General features: G+C 38.4%; 1 protein-coding gene across 4 annotated transcripts; it reads left to right on the plus strand.

The window, feature by feature from the left end:
* Positions 1–1307: 1307 nt before the first annotated feature.
* LOC130010673 (uncharacterized) lies at positions 1308–23535 on the plus strand. Of its 4 annotated transcripts, none has more exons than XM_056098449.1 (6): positions 1308–1440; positions 17002–17074; positions 19030–19086; positions 19367–19420; positions 20028–20138; positions 21263–23535. In XM_056098449.1, the coding sequence occupies exons 2-6, from the start codon at positions 17044–17046 to the stop codon at positions 23482–23484; spliced, it is 2475 nt and encodes an 824-aa protein (XP_055954424.1). In that variant the 5' UTR covers positions 1308–1440; positions 17002–17043; the 3' UTR covers positions 23485–23535. The 4 variants fall into 4 exon arrangements, 2 of the variants coding, with proteins under 2 accessions (XP_055954424.1, XP_055954423.1); XM_056098448.1 differs by lacking the exon at positions 1308–1440 and adding an exon at positions 11795–12194; XR_008785939.1 differs by lacking the exons at positions 17002–17074; positions 19030–19086; positions 19367–19420; positions 20028–20138; positions 21263–23535 and adding exons at positions 8418–8477; positions 8916–9055; positions 9761–9952; positions 10184–10323.

Genomic DNA, 23535 nt, shown 5'->3' on the forward strand with positions numbered 1-23535 from the left:
ACACAACTAGTTCTTTTGAATGGTATTAATCATATTTCGTAATACGGTCTGTTAACTCCTTCTATTAGACAATAAACGATGTTTCAAAATAGTTAAATTTCATAATAAATAACCTCATCCGTGGTTTATTTAAACAGCCGTCATGAATTCGTATCACCCGAACTTTTAATGTATAGTGTAACAGGACGGGGTGTTATCGATTTGCACTCGAGCGGTGGGAGTGACCGACTCTATGCAAACCGGAAGTCCAGGTTCGTATGCAGGATGTCAGGTTTCTCGCGTGAACTGAAGGAAAAGAGAACACATTTATAAAGTTTCAAAGTTTTTATTTCGGAAAATACAAAGATTGAAAGACCGAAACGCGGGTTCGTAACTGCTAGTGGTGAACCAGCTGAAATAAAATGACTCTGCCAAGTTCATCAACTATGTCTCTTTATCAAACAAGAAACTGAGCGTCCCGTCTACACAAAGTTCTATACCTTCCGAATGAAAACGGCCAAATAAATCAAACTTAGGAAAGATAACGATTGACGCCTGCCTCAGTCTGAACTAATAATATTCATCAAGAGGGACGCCACAAATCTTACATCTCCCAAACGGAAGCCGTAAAATAACTAGAAACTAGAACTAATAACTCCTCGAATAAACATAAAAATCACGGCTTGATACCTGCCTCAGCCCGAACTTACAACATTCGTACAGAGGAAAGCAAACATATCTTACATCACCCAAACGGAACCCGTGAAATAACTAGTAACTCAAAATTCTACTAATAAATATATACATCACAGCTTGATGCCTGCCTCAGCCCGAAATTACAACATTCGCACAGAAGAAGACAACGAATCTTACGTCACCCATGAAATAACTTAGTAACTCATAACTCTACTAATAAACCAACAATTTCCCTATAGTTTGGAACGCCCGTCTTAGCCTTAAGGACTAAAGGTAAACTCTACCCCGGAGATCGAACCCGCCCCGAGCGGAATAATGGGTTATTCCTGCGGAACTTGCTGATCACCGAAGACAAAGTCTCCCCTTGAGATGCTTACCACAGAGTGAAATAAATAATATTCCAGCTGAGGTTCGCACCCCCCCCCCCCCCCCCCGACCGTTCAACTAGACTGAATCTGACCGGCCTTATATACCCTATCTATATGCTCTGCATTGTAGGATGCACGAGCATGAACCTTGACACGGATTTTACTCCTAATTCAGAACCCGCTCTCCCATTGGCTGACTTGACCCACGCTATCCAATCAGAAGCTCCGAACTACCCATCTCCATATAAATGTTCTTAATAATAATAATAATCTCCAGCAATTCAACAAAATGGCGGGTTTCTCTAGAATTTCCACGTGGTACGACCGGCAATTCAAGTTTGACGTAATATAGAGTTGATAATAATATAGGCCATTTCTATGTGTGGGCAGAAATAAGGTGAGGCAAAGTTTATCTCAACGCTTATCACCTACGAAACCCCCACAATAGAAATGAAATGGATTGGAGTTCAAAATCCTATATGTTCTGCTGCGACTGGGCTAATGACGACAGGCATACGTCATACAGTGCACTGTGGGGCAAATTTTGCCCGGGCAGCGGTGCTACGACCTACTCTTATATCGAATTCCAATTGTCAAAGGATCTTTTACCTGCACGCCAAACATAGTGAAGAAAGATAACTCTAAGTGGTGTACATAAAATACATGCTGCATGTCAGTTTATTAAACTAAATATTAAAAGGGCATAACTCTTCTATGCCTATTATGGAGGCAGACCACCATTAATTTCCCAATTGACTTCAATGTTATTTTTAGCATCTTTGCCAACCTCCAACTTTTCCCCAAATTTTCATTGGGCTGAATGCTTTTCACTACAGACAGAGGAACAACTGGTCATGTCTTTGCACTAAAATTTGTATGAGGTTGACCACCAACATTTTGAGATACGCAAACTTGAAGAAGCATACTTAAAACATGTAACTAGTTGCCGTACATATCACTGTAGCCAACCCCGTTATCCTGCCGCCTCAAAATCATGAATATTTACCAAAACCTGACAGAAAATGTCAATTCAAACGCTCTTCGTCCATTCTAGACAAAAAAAAACCAACCAAAATCGGCATGCAAAAGGGGAGAAAAGAGATAGAGAGAGAATTGCTATAAATAGACGAACTACAATTTGTGAGTACCGTGTTGGTGACATTTAATGGTGGTCTGCCTCCTATTATGGCTTTATAAGTTCATATATCATCAAAATTCTTTTCTTTATAGCTTCACATTTATTTTTGCAACTTTATTATAATACAGAATCAAAAAATAATAATTACTGCAGAAATGGTGACCCTTTAAAGTTATGTACACCCCCTAAAATGTCACTGTTGTAACAAATCCAATATGTGTCCACATAAGTAATACCGTTGATGGAATACGGCTAAAAGTCATGCTCGTCTATCCCTGGCATATATACATACATATAAACACATGTACTTGTAAGATGTATGAATCATTTATTAAAATATGGATTGATAATTATAAAACAAATGTTGTTGTTTATATCTTTACATCAATTTCCTTGACAAAATGATGTGGAAAATGGAGTTTTGACATAATTCATCAACAGCATAAAAGGGGTATGAAAAGGCTATTAATTAATATTTTATTGCTCTGCAAGTGCCACATAATGAAAGATCACCACAAATAATAGACTTACATCGAAGCTGCAAAAGACACACCTTGAAATATGAAATGTTGCTATTTGTTGGTGCAAAATAAAATGACCGGTTATAAGTCAAACACAAAATCCAATTACTGCTAATTTGGACTCATTATATGATCAATTGAATATCCAAATATCATGTTCAAGAAAGGGTGAGCTAATCTAAATGAAACGAAGACGGAGAAATTTCCCTGCAAATGCAACAATTTCAGGTTTTAAACGATTAAAATTGTGTTAAGCCAGAGGAACACAGCAGCAAAATGCAGTTCACTCATGTTTTGAAAATTCTAAAATACCTCTGAACATATTGATGCATTTTCAATATCTGACAAACACATGGATCCATTCCAAGTTATTTAACAATGGAAATAAAGACATGCAAGACATTTTGGTTCAATTTACAACATATGAATTATTAAATTTTGACAGCAATATTAGGGGTAATCTGAAGACTTCCAGACAACTTATCATGATTTTTAGGCAAAAATTGAGTGACGTTATGATACTTTCTTCCCGTCTAACCTTTATGATGCAGAAAAACATTAAAATATTTTGCACTAATTTTGAAAAGTAAATCAAAACTGAAAATCACAAAATTTGGACTAAAATCCAAAATTCACCTCACAAATTGGTCAAATATTTTTGAAATTTTACCATTTTACTTTTTTTATTATCAAAATGTCATATATCACATTTTCTGACAATTTGGAGATCATATCATCAAATTTGGGCCTTCATCCACCATCAGGTTCTGTTTACATGCAGGAGGCAGACCACCATTAAGTTTCCCATTGACTTTAATGTTAATTCTGGCCTCTTTTCCCACCTCCAACCTTTACCCAAATTTTTGTTGGGCTGAATGCTTTTCACTACAGGCAGAGGAACAAATTGTCATGTCTTTGCACTAAAATGTGTATGAGGTTGACCACCAAAATTTTGAGATACACAAACTTGAGGAAACATGTCACTATTCGCCGTACATTTCACCGTATCCAACCTTTTATAGACCAAAAAATTATGGGCATGCAAAGGGGGCGAAAATGGACAGCGAGAGAATTGCTATAAATAGACGAACTACAATTTTTACCAGGATGGTGAAATTTAATGGTGGTCTGCCCCGGACGGACCAAGCCTGGGGGATGTTGGGTGACCGAATGATTTGTATCAAATAAAGGTCTGCCACCGAATCAAGTGGCGTGGTTTTGATTAACCGATTAGGTTTGCCTGTCCAATATCCTGGGTTATCCTGGGTCCTGCCTCCAATTGCCTTCCACAGGTACGCGCAGGCGAGTAATTGAAATAAAATTGTACCAACTGTTAGTTCTGAAATGACAATGTCACTCTCTCTCATTTGAAGGATTTGACCTTTACGATATGGTATAGCTCCGGCCAAAGAAATCTATAGGCTGTCGTGTCATTTTAGTACGAAATTTTCCTAATTCACGATTGTTTAATTCCGGATCAGTCCGCCCCAGATTCATGAATATTCACAAAAACCTGGCAGCAAATATCAATTCAAAAGTTCTTCGTCGATCCGAGATTAAAGGATTGGTCATAAAATAGACAAACTCAGGGAAGCAATTAGTCGGTAACTTCAAAGTTAACACCAGTGCGTAGGACGTTGGCTCGCTAACCTAGAGGTCCGGTGTTCGATCCCTGCATTGCCCGAGAACGTTCATCAAGATTTTCCGACGTGGTTCCGCCTTGTTAGTCATGTGGGGCGGCTGGCCTAGCACGGAACAACGTATAGTCATTCGGATAGGGACGAAAGACCGCGATCGTGCACGTAAAACCCTTGACAGTTGGAATTCGAAATAAGAGTAGGCCGTAGAACTGTAACTTTTCCTTGAAGGGATAACCACGTTTGGGGTATGGGGAGCTTGATATCCCTTGAAGGGATAACCACGTTTGGGGTATGGGGAGCTTGATATCTCTGCCACCAGTGATCAATTCCTGGCTGATCACGAGCCACCGGTAAACGGAACTTCAGAAGGGTGTGTAAGGACCAGTTAAAAAGTGGTCAGTAACGGTGTTTTGCTAAAATTATAATAAGCTTCAAACCTTTATGTAACAAAAACTTTCAAAATTATTATAATAGTATTTACAGCTTTAATGCGTTTATTTCTGTTAACTGTCCTTTTCCGGGTGAACAGCGTTCACCGTACTCTAAAAGAGTCTTGATTTTTTCGGGCGAATAGTATTCGCTTGCTCTTCAATCTGCAAATTTGTCTTTACCTCTTCGGGCAAATAGCTCTCCCTTTCCCTTTTCCCCCTTTTGCATGGCGATTTTTTGTTGATTTTTTGGTGTAGAATCGAAGAAAAGGGTCTGAAAATACATTTTCTGCCAGGTTTTGGTGAATATTCATGATTTTGAGGCAGAAGGATTCAAGAGTTGAGAGGTTGGTTAGATTGAAATGTAGGGTCAAAAATTGAATGTTTTCGTGTCTCTACTTCTAGCTTGTGTATCTCAAGTTTTTCATGGTGAACCCCATACGTGCTTTTGGGCAAGAGTTTGCCACATGTTGCTCCATCTGTGGTAGAAAGCGTTCTATCCAACGAAAATTTGGGAAAAGTTAGAGCAGGTCTAAGAGACGAGAATTAACATTAAAGTCAATGGGCAAATCTTTAGTGATCTGTGGCCATATAAATAGTGCGAGTTATAAATAGACAATTTTTCCCTTAATTTTTTTCTCCCCTCTTCCTGCATTTTTGGGTTGACTTTTTGGTCTAGAATAGGAGAAAAGGGATCAAATTTGCAATTTTATAGCAGTTTTGGGTAATACTGAAGATATTACAGCGGAGGGATAGGGGGTGTAAAATGTCTTTCTGCGGAGCAGTCATTGTATCGAAAGTGAGATTTTCACCCCAGTCAACTTCAAATCCCCGTAGCAAAAAATCTAAACGGTCAACCCCCTACAAGTTTATGATGAGGAGATTGCCAAATGTGGTCCCCATTGTGCCTATAAAGATTGGAACCAACGGAATGTTGAGCAAAAAGCTACAGCCTGTGATGTTACACCCAGTTAACATTGAAGTCAATGGGCAAATAATTACTAGTCTGAGACCTGATGATATAAAGAAGCATGGCCGACTCAGGATGTTGATATTTTTTCAACGGCTTATTTCCTGAAGTTTTGAATGGAAAGTGTCAGAAATGGTAAGAATACTGCTTTTTTATTGCCCAGCAGTAAGTTTTTTGACTATTTGGTATCAAAATAGCCATGATTGGGGGTATCCGTTGGCCGAGTGTGAATTTTGGGTTGTAAATGTGTAACATTTTGTTCACAATGATATCAAAACATGGTTAGGTCTAAATATTAAGGCCAACCCAAGTCACGAGATGTAAACAGGGCTGACCCTAACCCTAACCCAAGACCCAGTCCTTACCCTAACCCTAACCCACAATCTTTTCAAAAAGCATGTAGCCTAGGCCTAAGCCAAGACCTAGTGTTGACCCTAGCCCTAACCCACAATTGTGTCAAAAAATCATGTGCCCTAACCCTATTTACATGTTGTGACCTTGAACCAAGTCTGCAGTTGGCCTTAATATTTAGACCTAACATGTTTTTGACATCATACAATGAAATGTTAACATGTACACTCTAAAATTCACACCTGTGTGACTTTTGACTAAACCTGCAGTTGGCCTTAATATTTAGACCAAACCTGGAAACATGGTGTCTACCTTTGAGATTGGCTTAGACTTATGTGACACTCAAGGTTTACTTATTATGTGACACTCAAGGTTTACTTATTTACTGACTGTTAACTGGTTTCTTGTTGGGGGGGGGGGCACTGAAGGGATGTTCGCTAGAAATAAAGAGGCATATTATTTCTATTTCCAGTTGAAACCGCGAGGAGGTCTCCCTTCTTATTCAACCACATATTTTTTTTTTGTCCCCCGCCTTTCGAAGAAAGCAGGGGACTATTAAAATGGGTTCGTCCGTCTGTCTGTCTGTCTGTCCGTCTGTCTGTCCGTCACACTTTTTGGGACACAATAACTCTCTTCCTAATTGAGCTAGAATGTTCAAACTTGGTGTATGTGTTTATTAGGTCAATGCCTTGATGGAGTTCGAAGATGAGCATTTTCCGCTTAGGGTAAGCAGAGATAAGCAATTGGATTGGTTGATGCTTTGGGACACGATAACTCTCTTCCTAATTGGGCTAGAATGTTCAAACTTGGTGTATGTGTTGATTAGGTCAATGCCTTGATGGAGTTCGAAGATGAGCATTTTCCGCTTAGGGTAAGCAGAGATAAGCAATTTGATTGGTTGATGCTTTGGGACACGATAACTTTTAATTGAGCTAGAATGTTCAAACTTGGTGTATGTGTTTATTAGGTCAATGCCTTGATGGAGTTCGAAGATGAGCATTTTCCGCTTAGGGTAAGCAGAGATAAGCAATTTGATTGGTTGATACTTTGGGGCACGATAACTCTCTTCCTAATTGAGCTAGAATGTTCAAACTTGGTGTATGTGTTGATTAGGTCAATGCCTTGATGGAGTTCGAAGATGAGCATTTTCCGCTTAGGGTAAGCAGAGATAAGCAATTTGATTGGTTGATGCTTTGGGACACGATAACTTTAGTTCTAATTAAGTGAGATTGATGAAACTTGGTGTATAGTTTCATTACAGTAATACCTTGACTAAGTTTGATAATGAGCATTTTCTGCTCAGGGTAAGCAGAGCGATACGCAATTTGATTGGTCGAGACTTTGGAAAACAATAACTCTCCTACTTTGATTGTCCCCCGCCTTTCGAAGAAAGCAGGGAACTATTAAAATGGGTTCGTCCGTCTGTCTGTTTGTCTGTCTGTCTGTCCGTTCCGCTTATGGTAAGCAGAGATAAACAATTTGATTGGTTGATCTTCGAATTGAGTAAATGTTCATGCTTATTGTCCCCCGCCTTTCGAAGAAAGCAGGGAACTATTAAAATGGGTTCGTCCGTCTGTCTGTTTGTCTGTCCGTTCCGCTTAGGGTAAGCAGAGATAAACAATTTGATTGGAAGCTCGTTTATATAGTTTATGCTTTAGTTCTTGAAGAAGCTTTCCAATGTATTACCCCTGTAATTCCTCCTCTTTTATCTGTACAATATTTTCGAAAAAAATGAAACGAAATCCACTTATGTATACATTTAGGTTACATTATAGCCTACATGTCCCGACTCAACTTGCCACATTACATGTCATAATATTATAACCAGGTATTGATAAAAGCATCAATTGAGCAATTCCAATACAATCCAATACAATGAATATAGGCAAGGTAAATAAACAAATAAATGGAAAAAACAAATTGAAAAAGAAACTATTATAAATTAATTAAATATGTAGTATGCAATAATGAATTGACATTTAATGACAGAAAGAAAACAGTGAACTTTGCACAACTTGCAGCAAGATGGAAAATAGACCCGTTGATACAACCAAACTCTAGATCTGTAGGCATAGAGCATGTTTTCCCCTTAATATGCTATAATTATTCCATCAAAAACATTGTATGCTTAGACTATAAGTAAAGATATACTGTTTGATTGTTCAATACTTTGTAAAAGATAATTTGTGATAAATTTATATGTGTCCTCTAATTATTTTCCTATTTCGGCGGGGGACATCAGCCTCACTGTTGGCTTGTTATTATTATTATTATTTTCTTACTTTTTTTTTATTGCATATTTATTTCCATCTTTCTTTCATTTCAGGTGTCAGGTTACTGTGCAAGAGTGGTATGATTGACCTCAACACAAGTATTAAGGCAAAAGGTGGGTATAAGACAATGGCTTGCATTTGTCTGTCTTGCTTATTTACTATAGCTGTGATCCTGTAAAGTGTCATCTGCTGTTGATGGCTGGTCTAAATGGCCCTTTTTGTAGTCGGGTCTGGATTGGTATTCTCTGTGGTACAGACTTTCTCTTTCTATTTGCCGCAGGGAATATCTTGTCTTTGGAGAAAGATGGGCCCCAAGGAGTTTAGCTTTCTGCTCAGTGGCACTCTTTATTCCATCATTGCTTCTCAATATTGTTGAGGAAAGTCGACCCATTGTAATTTACATTCTTTGGAAGTGAAACACTCAACGAGCGGTTGATTGCTTCACATTTCTGTGTATTTGTTTGGAATTTGGTTTTTTCTAAAGCTGCTTCACTTATTCGGATTTTTAAAATTTCACTTAGAATTGATTTGTCATTTTCATTCATTTTCAGGGAATCAACTTTATTTGAGGCCAGATACATGGAACGGTTCCACCAGTTATTTGTTATCCCACCCCGGCACACAACAGAATGAAGGCGGCACTTTGAGCAGTCGCCATCGTAACACATGATAGTGGACTCTAGGACTTTTGGTAGGCGTTTTCTCATCTCCTCAGTATTACCACAATGATTTTCAAACAATGTAGTCATGATTAGACTGCATCTAGCTTTTACATCTTGGCTCAGTATTTTCTTGATCTTGCCCTTATCCAGTCTGGTTTTACCAGGAAACATCTCCTCGCTGAACTTTGCATTATAGCAGTGCCTAAATTGAGTGGCAGCCAGGTGTGAAGGGTCAGCTAGTCGCTCCACACTCCACATCGGATGCAAAATTTTAAAACTATCTTCAATTCCAGCAGCTGATCGTCCATCTCCATCTGTTGTTGCATATTTGATGAGGACGTTTTGGAGAGCTAGTTCTGTGCCAATGCTTTTCCCCATGTCATACTCAGATAATGGTGCGTGAACTGGTAAATTTGCAGTACAGCCTTCGTGTCCCTCAGGGCAGTTGACAATAGAACCTTTTCCCTTAAGCCAGGCACCTTTCCAGCACAGTTTTTTTTGCATCACAGTACTCAGGATATATTTGTGCTTTGTGTTTGTCTCGCATGCAATTCCAATGGCTTGCGAGGCTGCTTGCCCTGGCTTTTTACTGTGGCCTATGGTTATGCTGTTGTAACGCCCATCCACTGCAACATTTATTATATTTGGGTTTACTGACCCTCCCTTCTGATTAAAAGATTTGACTGCTTCTATTTTTTCCCTCATGTTAATAGTGTTCAACCTTGTCATTTTAGCACTAACTTGGTTAGAAAGAGTCTGCATGCCACTCCGAGAGGGCGGTGGAATATCCAAATCTGTCAACAGCAGCCGAGCTCTGGTGTTTCCAACCGGCATGTCTAACAGTCCAGATTGTAGGGTCAGATTAATAGCGGCTGCCTTTCTTCCTGGTTTGCCAGTTGGAATCTCTTTATACAACTTGTAGACAGGTGAGATAAATGTACATTTTGTACACTTTACAGAGTACATCCAACCCGCTCCCCACTTCTGCTCACTAACAGGCTGGAAATTTGGTACTACACAGGCCTTTCTTCTCCCCTGGGCATGTAACCGAATGACAGAATTCCACATTTCGAACATTTTCTGGATGTCTATAATCCTGTTTCCCTGGATAGTATTCGCCTCAGAATTCTCAGTCTCATCCAAATTTAACATTTCAGGTCTACATCTCAAAACCCGATGACTTCCCGGACTGGCATTAGTAGAAAGATGATGCATATGAATTTCATCCCTGATCTCTGTGACACCTGTGGAAGTTGAGGGCAAATCATAATCAGTTTGGGTTCCAGCCGAGGACCCCTGTAAACGTTGCTGTTTAGTGTTGACTTCATGTCCGAGCTTGAAAAAGACAGCCTTGCGTTTATTATGGCCTCTCATATTGGAAGATAACATAAATGGCTTGTATGTTGACTGTTGTGCATATCTCTGGGTCAGGAAAGTTGTAGGTACCATCAACATTGTAAATCATTTGACAGACCAGAATGGAGAGTGAGAACTATGATTGGTCAGCCATGTATCAGATTCCATACTAGGGGGTGGCGATCATAAAACTGTTGTAGTGTTACATAATCAGATTATCTGAACTTAATTGTCCTTTGTAAATACAGCTATGTAGGAGACATTTTAAAATTTATAGGCACTGCATGTTTCAACATCTTAGATTTGACCACAATTTGGCTCTTGAAACTGCGTTAAGAGAGAATAACTAAGATCTTTTCGACGAAAATGTTAAAAAAATCTAATATTACATGATAATTACTGTTTTAAAGGATTTTCTTGTTTGATTTATATTGAATTTTTGTTATCTTTTTACAGAATGCATTTATGTTCAAAAATAAAAATGTTCTGTTTAATTCAAAATTCATGTGCTTTTAAATTTCTGTCTGAAATTCCGCAGTTTTCTGATGTATTGTAGTGTTTGCAGAATGCTGCACAGCTCATCTGAAAATGCATAGATTTTCATATTCTTTGGCCAGGGAATTGCATGTATGTTTGTTTATTAGATAACAACAGATTTGTTTAAACTGCAGAAACATGTGAGGTATATAGGACTAAGACATGTAATTATTTCCCTTTATTTCATTATGGACGAATGTAGTGCGAGTTATAAATAGACAATTTTTCCCTTAATTTTTTTCTCCCCTCTTCCTGCAGTTTTGGGTTGACTTTTGGGTCTAGAATTGGAGAAAAGGGATCAAATTTGCAATTTCGTAGCAGTTTTGGGTAATACTGATGATATTACAGCGGAGGGATAGGGGGTGTATAGTGTCTTTCTGCAGAGCAGTCATTGTGTCGGAAGTGAGATTTTCACCCCAGTCAACTTCAGATCCGTGTACCAAAAAATCTAAACGGTCAACCCCCTACAAAATTATGATGAGGAGATTGCCAAATGTTGTCCCCATTGTGCCTATAAAGATTGGAACCAACGGAATGTTGAGAAAAAAGCTACAGCCTGTGATGTTACAGCCATTTAACATTGAAGTCAATGGGCAAATAATTGCTAGTCTGAGTCCGTTTTAACAGGTAGGAGTTATCTTTTACCCTAATCTAAAAATAATTACCCTGGTTTGAAAGGTATGGACAATTAAGGTATTTAAACAAATGATTACGAGAGAACATAACACTATAGACTTCTATGATAAGACATATAATACATGTTTAATATACATAGAAATGACAATGTCCTACGCTAACAAATTATGAAATATAATAGTATCAGTAAATATAAAAAAAAAAACCAAAGTAGTCGCGAACATCCTGGCTCTTGACTGCTTCAGATCCACTGTCCTGATAAAATGTCCCTCATAGAAAACTGTGTGTGATTGTCTGCGATATCACCTCGGTGGAAGCGGACGTAAAATACAACTAACACTAACTAAACTGTGTGTCGTATGCCCGTTTTCATTAGACCAGTCGGAGCAGAACAGTAGGACGTTACGCCCCATTTCATTTCATTTATCCATACGCATGTGTATTGCACAACACAACAACTTCACAATAACTGCGTATACTGAATATATCTATTTTACAATGTATGCGGGCCATGGTAACGTGCTGTTAGCACGCTCACTGTCGTCATTGTAACAAGGTTAAACAGCTGATATCGGGGAATACTGGGTTCTGGGAAACGATACCTATGTAATTATTGGAAACGAGTAACTATTTTACAAGGTAACTAAGGTGTTTTACTATTACTATTACTAGGAGGTGTTTATTGTTTATTACAAGTATTTTATTATTACTGTTACAAGGAGTAGCAACTGCATGTGGGGAAATTATACAAATAATCAATATATAGGTGATAGGAGGAATAACATATGTGCATACATGTTCGTACCTGTAATGTATATTGTAAGTGTGTATGTCTAATTATAGGTTCTTAATTGTTTCATTTTACAAATATATTTTCACCTATCCATGTCAGTTATATGTATCTATATAGATAATACCCTTTTTCCCACCTGGTGTCCCTTGTCAGTGGTGCAGGACGGAGGGCCTGACAAGGACAGCTTGTCATTCATATGTCCCGTGTATGGGCCTACATTGGCGTGCATGTAGTTGGAACTCGATATAAGAGTAGGCTTTATCGCCGCTGTCCGGGCAGAATTTCCCTCAAAGCACACTGTATGGCGTATGCCTGTCTTCATTAGCCCAGCGGGAGCAGAACAGTAGGACGTTAAACCCCATTTCATTTCATTTCATTTCATATGATGTGTTTGTTACACACACACACACACCCACACACACACACACACAATTGTCACTGCACTTATTTAGTATCATGTAACTTGTTTAGTTGAATAGCCTACTTCTAGTGTAATAAACGTATTCTACAATTATATCCGCTTGATAATACAAGGATCAACTCGAAAGGTTTCAAGGTACAGAGTACTATTGTATTAATATGTCAGTTGTTTTTAAGAATAAGACGAATCCGGTACTGAAGTGGCATGAGTTGAATGTCAGTGTAAATACCTTTCATTAATTAAAGATACATTATGGGAGATTCGGTAACGAGTTGGTAGTTCTCACTATAATAGTTAAAAACTAGATAATATAAAGGCAATTTGCTGAAAATTTCATTCAAATTGATCCGCTATGAACTGAGAACTATTAAGCGATTCAAATTTCCACCTAGCCTCGATCATCATGACTAAAGTCAGTACAATAAACAGCATAGTCTTTAATCGTTAAATCGTGAAGGAAAGTTATGCAGTAAATCGGCTCACAATCCACTAAAGATCGCAGACTAGCGCTGCCATCTAGAGTTGATTATGGTCTGGATAGGTTAATTAATAATTTAGATAACATTTCAGGCGTAAAGAAAGACCTGCAATAGACAGATTTACCTGTTGCATAATGTATGTCTAAATATCGATTTCCTACTATAGATGGACTATATATAAACACTTAATGAGGAATTAATTATTGTTTGCCCAACCGGGTCTATATTTCCTACTATAGATGGACTATATATAAACACTTAATGAGGAATTAATTATTGTTTGCCCAACCGGGTCTATATTTTATTTAAAATTTTAAGTATTCCGTTTTAAATATTTATATATGTAAGGGATTTGTACGGAAGCTCAAATACAAACTATTTTTTGTTTTTCTCGATTTCCTCGATTTGTATTTTTGATTTTCATTTTTTAAAAACAATGTTTATTTCTAATTTTTGATTTTGTAAAATAATTTTTAATTTTGTAAACTTAATTTCTAATTTTTATTTTGCACTTACAATATTATGAGTTTATTTTTTTATTTTGTTAATTTGATTATAATTTTAAACTTTTTTTTATAATTCTGAACTTATAATTTTATATTTTGTATTTTAATTTCCATTTTGTAAAATAATTAATAATTTTGTTTTTTGGAAAAAAAAAAATCTTTTTTGCTCGAGCACCAGACAGCGGTGCTACAGCTTACTCGTATATCGAATTTCAACTGCCAAGAGATCTTTTACGTGCACGCCAATATTTACACAGGACCTCCGTTTTTCGTCCTATCCAAAAGACTAGACAGTTGTCCTTATTAGACCCTCCGTCCTGTACCACTGACAAGGCGAACCACGCCGGAAAATCCCGATAAACCTTCTCGACCAAAACCGGGAGCGAGGTCGCGACCTCCGGCCTAGCTGGTCAGCGTCTAAGCTTACTAACTTAGCAATCGTGGCTCCCATGCCGGCGGCAGGGCATTCTAGTAGTAGTAATACCAGGCCTATTACTGTGGAAGATGTCAGTGAAGCGGGGTGGTCTGTTGTTTCTGAATAAAAATTTACAAAATTAGAAATTATTTTACAAAATTAGAAATTATTTTACAAAATTAGAAATTATTTTACAAAATTAGAAATTATTTTACAAAATTAGAAATTATTTTACAAAAATTAAAAATTAGTAATAGAAAACAATAAAAAAAATAAAATAGTTCGTATTTGAGCTTCCGTATTTGCAAAAATAGAAAACAATGAAAAAAAAAAAATAGTTTGTATTTGAGCTTCCGTAGATTTCATATATTTATTTCTAATTAAATTTTCTGTGATAATTGTTTTATTTACATACTAGCAGAATGCCCGGCTTCGCTCGGGGTTCATAAGCCCGAAACCGGAAGTGGTAGACTAACGCCACCTGGCCTATGTTACTCCCCGGTCCGAGCTAACCCTATACCCCAACTTTCAGACTCGGGGCAGACCTAGTGTAGCCGCCAACCCCGAACAGACAGACAGACAAACGACAGTCACAAATATTAGTATAGATAGATATATATAAGTACATCTCTGTGATGTTGTTTTAATTTGTCTCGTAAAACTCACCATTTGTTTGGCTCAATATATCCCGTTTGGTGTTAACGTGCCATTAAACAACATTTCATTACATTTATATCTGTAATTTTATAGTACGTGTTACTTGATTTCGTAAGATATGAATATACACCAAACCATTTTTTCACAACATTGTGTATTTTTACATCCTTCAAAATTCAATATGTAAAAGTACACTGTGACGTAGAAGTCCAGTCAATCTATACTAATTTTGTGACTGTCTGTTTGTCGGTCTGTTCGGGGTTGACGGCTACACTAGGTCTGCCCCGAGTCTGAAATTTGGGGTATAGGCGTAGCTCGGACCGGGGAGTAACATAGGCCAGGTGGCGTTAGTCTACCACTTCTGGTTTCGGGGTTATGGCCCCCGAGCGAAGCCGGGCATTCTTTTAGTTTATGATAAAAGACGGTTTGTAGAGATGGGTGTACGGAATGACATATTAAAAGTTTACCAAAATGGAAGAACCGGAAAGTCCCGAATTTTGAGATTAATTGTCGGGTCTTTTATGAAAATAGGGAGGCCAACCATCCAAACAATTGTGAGAAAAGGTGTTTAGGTGGTTTCTGGTTGATTTGGGTGTACCCAATCACAGCCTAAAAGTTGACCAAAATCGGAGTAATGGCAAGTCGCAAATTTTAATAGTAAATGCTAGGTTTTTAAAGTTATTTTCCTTTAAAACGTAAAGCTTCAGACAGGCATAAAGTCGTCTTCAATTTTCAAGCGAAGCAAATGAAACTGGAAAGGCTGGAGTCCAACCATAAAAACTATTCAATTGTTTTTTCGGGCAACTAGTTTCATTATGTATAGCAATCGGAGAGATTTCGATTTGACAGTTTGGAAACAGGTTTCGAAGTGTTTTGGCCCTGCTATGCAAGATCTTTTTCGACATTCCAAAATAAACGTACCGCGCTAACCCCTTAAAGATACATTTTAAATGTTCTTATTATTAAACATACATTATGTAAGATTTGGATAAAGAGGTACAAATTCTTGCAAAATTAATATTTTGAATATTTCATTCAAATTACTCTATTGCGAGCGAAAATATTAGCCTTTGAAGGTTTGACAAGACGTGCAATAATTTCTCCCACCGTACTGGTTGTTCAAAGCTAAGTCTCGCTCCTCCAGTTTTAGCTTAATTCAAAATAATCTATTTAATATCGGAGAAATTCGAATTCATTGAGGGTTGATTATGGTCTGGATAAGTTAATTAATTTAGATAACATTTCAAGCCTAAAGAAAGACCTGCAATAGCAAGATTTACCTCTTGCAACAGGTTTCTTTTTAATTTTTATATTTTACGCTGACGTGTATTCCGTTAAATCGGGGTCACAAAGAAGAAAGGTGAATTTAGCAAGTTTACATTTTTTGGAAAGTGTGTGATTAGTTTCGATCGTTTTCAGCATGTTTTCATGATGCAATAATGACCGAGTATTCACTTTCAGTGTAAATGACTTCATTTGACATTTGACCCCAAATATCTGAAAAACGTCTAACGGCGGACTGATTACCACTTGGCATCGTATTCTAAGCAAAAAGATACTGAGTCTTCAACCATTTAGGATTGGGCGAATGTCAAACATCCTGGATTTTACCAATTTTTGCCTCTTTCCAGTGCTCACAGTTTGGTAACTTTTTTGGATGTTATAAAGTGCACCTATATAAACGCAAAAATGCATTAAAAACTTTTCTTGCAAATTTCTAGGGGTAAAATCCTAAATTGACTGGCCTATAGATATACGGTGAATCCACTGGTTCTATCAATTGTACGATGTATGAGATATACTGACGTCACATAGTCTTATGTTATTGGTTGGTTTTCACGTGTGAGAGCCCCCGTGGCTAAAAGTGTAAAACGCTGTTCGTTAGCTTGGAGGTGTGTACGATCCGGATGTTGGCCGAGGAAGTCCATCGGTGCAGGGCCGAGGCCCCGTGTACATATTGGCGTGCACGTAAAAGATCCATTGGCAGTTGGAATTCGATATAAGAGCAGGCCGCTGTCTGGGCAAAATTTCAGTCATCGCATACTGCATAGCGTATGCCCGTCTTCTGTAGCCCAGTTGGGGCAGAACAGTAGGACGTTAAACCCCATTTCATTTCATTTTATGTTTTTCACGTGAAGTATTTCATTTATCTACCAGTTATTTGGTTTGTTACAGAACGAAAGTAGAGAGTACAGGTATTCCATCTAACAAGACACAATGGCCGAATCTACGTCACCTAATGGAACAGGTAAATAAAGCAATCTGTTTTCCTAGAATTTCATCTTTTAAGCTTCATATTTGATATATTATAAAAGGCATGATATATAAAACGGACACCCTAACCCTGACCCTGTCCCCTAGGAATTGTACAAATCAAGTTACATATTACGTTATGTAAGATTTAGATAAAGAGCTGAAAGTTCTCGCTAAAATAGTTGTTTACGATTTGTTCGTTTGTTAATGGGGCAACTTATAGTCGTTCAGATGTGACCCGTGTACACATTCGTGTGTATGTAGTAAGAACCGAGTAGGCCGTTGTCCGGGCAAAATTGCCCTCAGAGCACACTGCCCGTCGATTTTATCCAAGTCGGTGCTAATAGGTATACAGTACCCTCAAACACCATTTCAATTTATTTTATATAGAATTATGTTTTCATCCCAACAATTTAAGCCCGGACAGCAGATTTTCTGTCTATACTTCATCGAATTGCAAATGTCAAGGGTTAGTTCACGTTTTTTTTCCAAATCATTAGACACTGTTTGTTACTTGGGTCTCCATCCTGCATCAATGTCATTGGGAAACAACCCCGAGATATTCCGAGGAACTTTCTCCGCCAATACTTGGGTGAAACTTAGGACTGTTGGTCCACATTAATCACTTAGCCATTGTGGCTTACAGCAGACGTTACATTGACAAACTAGTTGTAAACTCCAATGACTATATCGTCCTTCAATACTTTTATTATGCCATTTTTCTCCCTAAATCACTCTCTTTACTCGCGCCATATTCTACACTACCGGTCTCCACTACCTCCCGCGCATGCGTACACCTCACTAGCAGACGACATACACACAAACAGTTATACATGTAAACAATGCAGTTGACAAGAGAAAGCTTGTGTACTCACTTAGCCACCATGGCCCTCAGCGAACGTTGTAATGACAAACTCGCGAATGGAACCCTGGTTTCTCAACTAACCGTCATGGCTCCCAGTTGACGGTTCAATGACAATGTTGCATCATGTGCCTCAGGGTGAAATCCTGTTCACCCACTTAGTCACCATGGCTCAACGTTGATGTTGTGATGACAAACTTATGGCATGTGCCCCAGGATGGGGGCCTGGTTATCCACTGAGCTATGGCATGTGCCCCATGATGGGGCCTGGTTATCCACTGAGCTACCGTGGCTCCCAGTTGACGTTGTAATGACAAACGTATGGCATGTGCTCCAGGATGGGGACCTGGTTATCTACTTCGCCACCATGGCTCAACGTTGATGTTGTAATGACAAACTTATGGCATGTGCCCCAGGATGGGGGCCTGGTTACCGACTGAACTACCGTGGCGCCCAGTTGACGTTGTAATGACAAACTTATGGCATGTGCTCCAGGATGGGTGGCCTGGTTACCGACTGAGCTACCGTGGCTCCCAGTTGACGTTGTAATGACAAACGTATGGCATGTGTTCCAGGATGGGGACCTGGTTATCTATTTCGCCACCATGGCTCAACGTTGATGTTGTAATGACAAACTTATGGCATGTGCCCAAGGATGGGGGCCTTGTTATCCACTGAGCTACCTTGGCTCCCAGTTGACGTTGTAATGACAAACGTATGGCATGTGCTCCAGGATGGGGACCTGGTTATCTACTTCGCCACCATGGCTCAACGTTGATGTTGTAATGACAAACTTATGGCATGTGCCCAAGGATGGGGGCCTTGTTATCCACTGAGCTACCTTGGCTCCCAGTTGACGTTGTAATGACAAACGTATGGCATGTGCTCCAGGATGGGGACCTGGTTATCTACTTCGCCACCATGGCTCAACGTTGATGTTGTAATGACAAACTTATGGCATGTGCTCCAGGATGGGTGGCCTGGTTACCGACTGAACTATCGTGGCTCTCAGTTGACGTTGTAATGACAAACTGGTATCATGCTCTCGGAAGAGAAATTAGCTGATCGTTTTTATCTTTTTATTTCAGATGAGGCATCCAACGGCAGATCAAAACATTCTTTGCTTTCTAGGTCCAAATCGTTGGGTAAGTTTACCATAAGTTTACCATACGGACTCTCTGAAGGTAACCCAGATAATACGGACACTCTGAAGGTAACCCAGATACTACGGACACGGGTGTGACAAAACGTACTTACGTGTCCTTTGAATCGAGACGAACATAATGATCTTTCTTGTCACACAATCAAAAAATATAGATCAATTAAAAACAGGTTTCCATAACGCAAATAAAATCTATTCGAAAGGGTGATGATCAACTACTAGACGTATTCGATTCATATAAAATGTATTTTGTTCTTCTCCAGCGCTTTGTCCTCCACGACACCAACCAATATCTTGCCGATCAAACTCTGAAGGCAGTAAGTATTTCATTGTATAATCTGATAAAACTAGAAATATACCTAATGTTTCCTTGATGGATTATATACTTTCAATAGCTATAGAACCCCGATGATGCCACCCTGACATTTTGGGAAAATTTTAAATATCCAAGATGGCCGGCATGTAGCATGGGTGATCTCGATCACTGATTGTGATAAATTTGATCAGTTACATACGTCACACAACAATATAACGAAATGAAACAAGACAAATAGTTCGATCAGTAGTAATAGTGATGATAGTTCTTTAAATTTTGATTGACGTATTCGACGGATTGGCACTGTTCCGTCTTCATTAGCCCAGTTGGAGCAGAACAGTAGGACGTTTCATACCACCCTTGACACACAGTTTAAGTTTAACATAGGTAGCATTGGCACACAGGGGCCTGTTTCACGAAATTTTAACTAAGATAAAATCCAAATTTTAGTAATTTGATTGGATAATATTAGATTGATTTTAGTGCTTAGTCAATCAAAATTGAAGTTTCTATTAAAATTGGATTTTATCTTTAATTAAGATTTCGAGAAACTGTAGATAGGTCTTAAACTTTATACTAAACTATCGTGTAAATCTGTTCCGTTTTAGATGTTGAATTCCCCGCTGGCCAACAGGTTAACATTGGTATCACTGGAACTGTAAACAACATGATTGTGAACTCTCCAACGTCGTCGACGTCGTCTACAGAAGATCTGAGAGGTTAGTACCCAGAAAGATTACCTCACAACAGATGGGAATAGGTGGGTTAGGGTTAGGGTTAGTATTAGTATAAAGATTACCTCACAACAGATGGGAATAGGTGGTAGTTCAAATTCAAATTAAATGAAGTGTATAGAGGCACTGTCTCAACGACAGTGTTTTGGGGTTAAATACACATCCCCGGCGATATTGTTTTTACGGTTAAATGGTTAATTATAGGGTGATGCTATTTGTGGGCCAGTTGGGGAGGGTTGGGGATTTTGGGAGTTCAAATGGCGGCTTTAAATAAATGATTATTTTGGGGAATACTAACCCTAACCCTTTTAAGAGGGGTAAAATGTAAATTGGGCCCAATTTCAGTCCTCTAAAAAATTGATAGGGTTAGGGTTATTATTCATTCTTTGAATGGCATTTAGTAATTGGAACATAATCGAATAACACACTATTTATGGATAACAATTACTATGGTTTATTTCACTGCAAAGTTTCAACAAGATTTCACAAGTCGTTATCAAGCATATACACGAATAGATAAAATAAAAATAATATGGTTATATATATATACACAAGAGCAGTGCGATATAACCATATTATTCTAATTTTATTGATTTGTGTTATATGCTTGATAACGACTTGGGAAATCTTGTTGAAACGTTACAGTGAAATAAACCATAGTAATTGTTATCCATAAATAGTGTGTGTAATTCGATAGTGTTAGGGTTAGTATTCCCCCAAATACTCATTTATATAAAGCAGCCATTGTAGACTCCGGAAATTCCCAAACCTCTCCGTCTAGCAAAAACAATCTCGTTGTCACAGCAATACTAAGTTATACTGCTTATTGGGAGCAGTATAACTAAATTGTGAATTCCACAGAGTAAATACTGTATTTTATAATAAAATATACTTTTAAAGCTTGATTACACATGGTAAAAAAAGAAAATTGCGAAACTAAACTGAGCTAACCTTAACCCTAGAATGTCAAATTAAAAACGTTGTCCTAACATTAACCCTTAATACTGCTGTTGTCATTAACGCCACCCTAAAAATATGGTTGCCTTTAAATATACTTTCAATTTAAACATAACACATTGTTTAATCATATTTCTTTTTTTCGCCGATAGCAAAGTGGTATTTGTCGCAAGGGAAGCATCGCAGTGTTGAAAGTAAAGCTTGCAAAGTTGGATTGAAGCGTCTCATGAAATACAGCTGTTGCTGTATTGTTGGAGGTCCACGTAGCGGGAAAAATGAGATCGCGAACAAGATAATAAGTACTTTTATTGCAAATAATAAAACTACGGGTCTAACCGTGGTTCCAGTCCTGATTGATCAACCGTCGGATTTAGGCCGATTAAACAAATCCATAACTGACAACAGTCATGACAAATATCTCCTGTTTTTTAAAGATATGTTCGGTTGCCACCGTGTGAGTGATTTGCCTTGGGATCGATATTTAGATTTTTTGGATAAAAAATTAGAGAAAAAAGTTATATCCGTCATTGTCACGTCCAGAACGATGATTTATCAAAAATTGAAATCAAGTTTAAAGTCTAGTTCTATATTTCATAAAAACACTACGATCTTGCTTCATCATAAAGAATATATTTATACCATAGCAGATAAACGAGAGATGTTGAAAGCCACCAAGGTACCGCTGGAGGAATTCACAGACTCTGCGATTAGTCAAATTAGCGATATAGCATTTTTAGAATGTCTTAATACGTATCAAACAAAGGGAGATAACAGTGGAAAAGAAGTTGAGAACTTTAAAACACAACAACTGAATATAATTTTAGCTTGGCTTGACGATCTGCAACGGGGCCCTGAACAACGAAGTTATATCGCTCTTTTAGCGGTACTCTTACATAATGGTTCGTGGAATTGGGATCAACGATACGAAATATCCCCTAGAAAGTGTTCGGTATTGGAAGCAATGAAGTCGACATATGGTAACTTTGATCCAGATGATGTTCAGAAAGCTTGCGAGGATTTAACTGGAACATTTCTATTGCGTGATGATTCTGGTTCGTATACATATATTGAAGACATCGTGGGAGTTGCAGTTCTACATTTAGCTTGGCGGAAATGGCACAGCCGGATTACAGATACGTGTTCTCTACGCATTATTCTCGAATGGATCACCACAGCGTGTAACGTATGTAGCGACCAAGATCGAACGACGCTATTCGAGACCCTGGCGTGTCGAATGCAGAAAGAAAGTAGCAATGAACAGGGATGCGTTTTAAAGCATTCAGCTTTTCTGACTGGATCTTTTCTCAAACCCCTGTTTGAACATTTACCCCAAGAGTGGAAATCAAAGATATCCAAAAGACTATTTTTGGATGCGTACAGTCAAATCGATGCCTTAGGTTTTCAGACACTTGTTGAGCACACGTCATCGTCATTCATAGGAAGTTCACCAAACGGCATTAACGTCATTGAATTGGTCCTTCATTCTGAAGTTGATAGAGTGGAAAAGTTAGTCAAGTTACTAGAACGTCATCCTAGTTTACCGAGCTCAAATCTGTATGGTAAAGATCGAACCATTTTGCATTACACAGCGGAACTGTGGAATGCCGATCAAATTCAGACGTTGCTGAAATCCAATCCTACGCTTTGTGTATTGTTGAATATCGGAGATACTGCTGGTCAGACCCCATTTCACGTTGCTTGTTTAGCTGAAAACGGATGTGACATAATCCATTGCTTACATGATGCCGGCGCCGACGTTAACTCCGTTGATAATCAGCAAAAAACAGCTCTGCATCTTGTAACGCAGAAAGGCGGTGACGTAGAAAAGATCGAGTTGTTATTAAGATTAGGAGCTTGCGCAAACATGAAAGATGAAAACGACCGCAGTCCATTACATTGTGCAGTGAACGCGAAAAATATTGATGCAGTTCGGGTTTTACTGGGGGCAAATGTCGATGTAACACTTGAAGATGAAGATGAAGACACACCTTTATCTCTTGCCTGTTCACTTGTTGGAGATCAAGAAGCCATAGTTAAACTTTTAATAGATCACAGATCCGATATTAATCATACGAATCATTATTCTCAAACCTGTTTATTTCTGGCAACAGAGAGTCAGAATGTGAATGTCGTGCGATGTTTGTTAATGAACGATGCGGACGTGAATTTTCCATCGGCTAACGGATCTACGTCACTTCACAAGGCGATTAGCTCAAAGAAACGTGCTTTAGAACTAGTCAAACTTCTGGTTGAGCATGGTGCGGACATTAATTTAAAGGATCAACGGGGTGAAACGGTTCTCGATAAAATACGTATACGTAAGGAATTTCAGAACTTGGAGGCTGTTAAACATTACTTGCTTCGCTACTGTTGACCATCATGTGAAAGAAAACGAAATAAAATGGGGTTTAACGCCCAACTGTTC

The sequence above is a fragment of the Patella vulgata genome, chromosome 2, assembly GCF_932274485.2.
Source record: "Patella vulgata chromosome 2, xgPatVulg1.2, whole genome shotgun sequence".
Classification (NCBI taxonomy): domain Eukaryota; kingdom Metazoa; phylum Mollusca; class Gastropoda; family Patellidae; genus Patella; species Patella vulgata.